The sequence below is a fragment of the Blastomyces dermatitidis genome (genome assembly GCF_000003525.1).
Source record: "Blastomyces dermatitidis ER-3 genomic scaffold supercont1.1, whole genome shotgun sequence".
Taxonomy (NCBI): Eukaryota; Fungi; Ascomycota; class Eurotiomycetes; order Onygenales; family Ajellomycetaceae; genus Blastomyces; species Blastomyces dermatitidis.
Genome location: NW_025544774.1, coordinates 4479005 through 4482172, shown reverse-complemented (window position 1 = coordinate 4482172; position 3168 = coordinate 4479005). Strand labels below are relative to the sequence as shown.

Sequence of the window (3168 nt, the reverse complement as noted above, 5' to 3'; positions counted from 1 at the left end):
AGTTTCAACCTAGATGGTTTGAGTCATATAAGATACTCAAATCACATTCTCTGAGAACATACACATTGGAAGAATCAGAGAGACAGATCTTATGTAACTTATGTCAGGTCACGTGATCTGGCTTACTAATCCTTCCACCATATAACTTTCCACAAGCTAGCAACCTTTCAATCACACAAGCTTTACACCTTCCACAGGTTATGAGACCCGTTTTGCGCAAAAATCGCTGCCAATTCGGGATTCCTTGTCAATATAATCTATTTGAACTACTGCTTCATTCGATACGCCCATCAGGAGTTAAAATCGTCTTATTCTATCAGTATTGATGCGTTTGAGATCTTGATGATCAATAATACTACTGCTCGCTTAAAAAAGAGGCTTGCAGAAAACGCACCACATTTGCAAAAAAGCAAGAAAAACAGAACGATATTGGCAAGGATCCAATAAACGAATATTGAGAATCCAATAAACGAATATCAAGATGGCAGATTCAATACGATCTCGCCCACACACACGTTCGCGATCTCGCGTCCTTTCCACTGGGTCAGTTGCAGTTGATGATGATGATTCTTCACACTCACGCTCTGCCAGTGGACATCCTCCTGGAGCCTTTGAAAGCTCCATTGTCGAAACACCCTCTCGATTCGAAGCTGGTTTGAATACAGCTCCTGACACGGTCAGGCCGGCCCCCCGATCTACTCGACAGCTTGATGCTGGTTCTCTTGATGAGAATAATGGACACCCAGGTGTCTACCGTTCGGGCGAGGCAATATCAGACCAACAGATGGAGCATCTCAAGATGATACTTGAGATGGACAAGGGGAAGCAAAGAGTCCTAGAACTCGAACTACAACTGGAAAAACTCCGTCAACAGAGATCCTCATCCTCTACAGATCGACCACAGGATGTCAACAATCATCCTGCCACCATATCAACAGCCCGTACAGCCACATGGAATCCTAATCTCGGTGAAAGGTTGGAATTCAACCTTTATGAACCGGATAGCCGTGTTGGCAAAGCAATCTCCCAATTCAAGGAAGATGTCAAGAATACTATGAGACCAAACAGTCTAACTGGCACATTCAATTACACCACATGGAGCATCTTCATGAAATCGAAACTGGTTGATGCACAGTGTTGGTATATGATAGAGAAACGACAGACCCAGAACCCTCTACAAAGAGATGATGAATGGGCACCATTCTGGGACGCCAGAAACCGGTGGCTCTACACATTCATCTCGAACTCCTTGGGTGCAGGTGTCAGACCATGTTTCTCCAAGTATGATGAAAATCGGATTGCTTATACTCTATGGAATGCAATTGAAAAGGAATACTCTGTCCTCAAAACACAGTTATGCCGTGAGGCAGTTCTGGAATTCATGTCTCTTGGTGGCACACAGGTCACCAATCTACACACATTCTTTGATAAGTTCCGGTCCGCCATCACGAAATTGGAGATGTTGGATGCTTCCCCCTCAGATGCATGGATATTTGATACCTTCTACTCAGTTCTACCCAACAATTGGAGGAATTATGTTCAGAAGAAGATAGAGGAGATACAGGATTCCAAATCCACAGCTGTGGTATTGGATGTTGATCTTCTCATGGAGGAGATCCGTTCGCGGCTTGATCCTCCAAAAGATAAAAAGAATCTGCAGAATATAGATTCTGCGGCCAACACAGCTACAACAGCTACAACAGATACAATGACCACTACATCTACCAATTTGAACAACAATACATCGAATCCGGCCCGTGGAGGCCGTACTGGACGTGGTCGTGGCAGTTTACAAGGGGGCTCTTGAAACCATCGGGGATCGGGAAATCCACCTACATGTCCTGAATGTGAGAGATCTCACTTTGGCAACTGTTGGTTGGCCAATCCAGACAGTGCTCCAGATAATTGGAGGATCTACAACGCTGCGAGGATAAAGGAATTCAAAGAAAAGAAGGAGAACAATAGTGGGGGTGGGACCCAACTATCCATTACAGATGGTTCAGAGACCTTTCAGATGGCAAACCTCGCAGAGGTTATCAATGTGCCAGCCTGTTTTGTGGAACTCCACAAGGATCCCTCCAACGGGCGTTTATACATATCAAAAGACGTCATCTTCCAGGAGGACCTCCATCTTGCCGATCCATCGATACCGACTACTCCACACAACCCGAAGGTCCTACCCAATGCGGCCCGTAAAGCGGCTGCGGCGATTCCTTCGGCGACACCAGGCTTACCCACTGCGGCCCGTCAAGAGACTGCAGCGATTCCTGATCCATCAATTGATAATCTATTCATTGATGAGGAAATTCGACCTGAGTGTCCATTATTTCTCATACCCACTAATAATTGGTGGATTGACTATGATATCTCCGCGAGAATACCTACCCTTTTAGTGCAGAATACACTGAACTCCCCGGAACCCACAGTTGAATCTGATGACCCTCCGACATCTACAAGGGATATCACTATAGTGGGGGAAGCTTCAGTGGGGGACAGTCTTGAAGACCTACCCACCGATCCCGAGATCACTGCATTTCCAATCCCGAAAAACCTCACGCGCGCCAAAGCTTCCATGGAATGAAAGTATTATTACAAGGCCTGTGTTAAAGAGATCAACCGTTTGAAATATACGCGTTGGAAAGAGATATAAAGAAGATAGAGGGATAGAGGGATAAAAAAAATGATGTATATCATGACTGGTTTTTCATTACTTCACATTTTCCAGTCATTTTTTGTACCTGTACTTGATTTGAAGGCGAATTTTGTATATAGCATCGTGTATAGTTACTCTGGTGAGTGGGGGTGTCAGGTCACGTGATCTGGCTTACTAATCCCTTCACCATATAACTTTCCACAAGCTAGCAACCTTTCAATCACATAAGCTTTACACCTTCCACAACTTAATCAATGATTTATAACTTATGAAAGTAAAGATATAAGACCTGAGTGAATTATAATCATCTACAGCACTATTATCAGTGTTGAAAAAGAAGAGACTTACAATTGAAAAGTCTCATAAAGTAAGAGAAATCATAGATGCTTATAAATCAGATAATCTTACTTATTTCAATCTTTTCATGATTACAAGAAAAGAATGAGAAGCAATGAAGAAATCAGGCAAATATCACACTTTAATAAGTGATGAGACTGTAGCTGATTGTATGATAA

General features: G+C 43.3%; 1 protein-coding gene across 1 annotated transcript; it reads left to right on the top strand.

The window, feature by feature from the left end:
* Window positions 1-481: 481 nt before the first annotated feature.
* BDCG_16160 (uncharacterized protein) lies at window positions 482-2605 on the top strand (the record flags this gene model as incomplete). The annotated part of the gene is made up of 2 exons (XM_045425419.1): window positions 482-1787; window positions 1890-2605. 2 exons carry the CDS (start codon window positions 482-484, stop codon window positions 2579-2581), a joined length of 1998 nt encoding a protein of 665 aa, XP_045279205.1. The 3' UTR covers window positions 2582-2605.
* Between the last annotated feature and the right edge of the window lie 563 nt (window positions 2606-3168).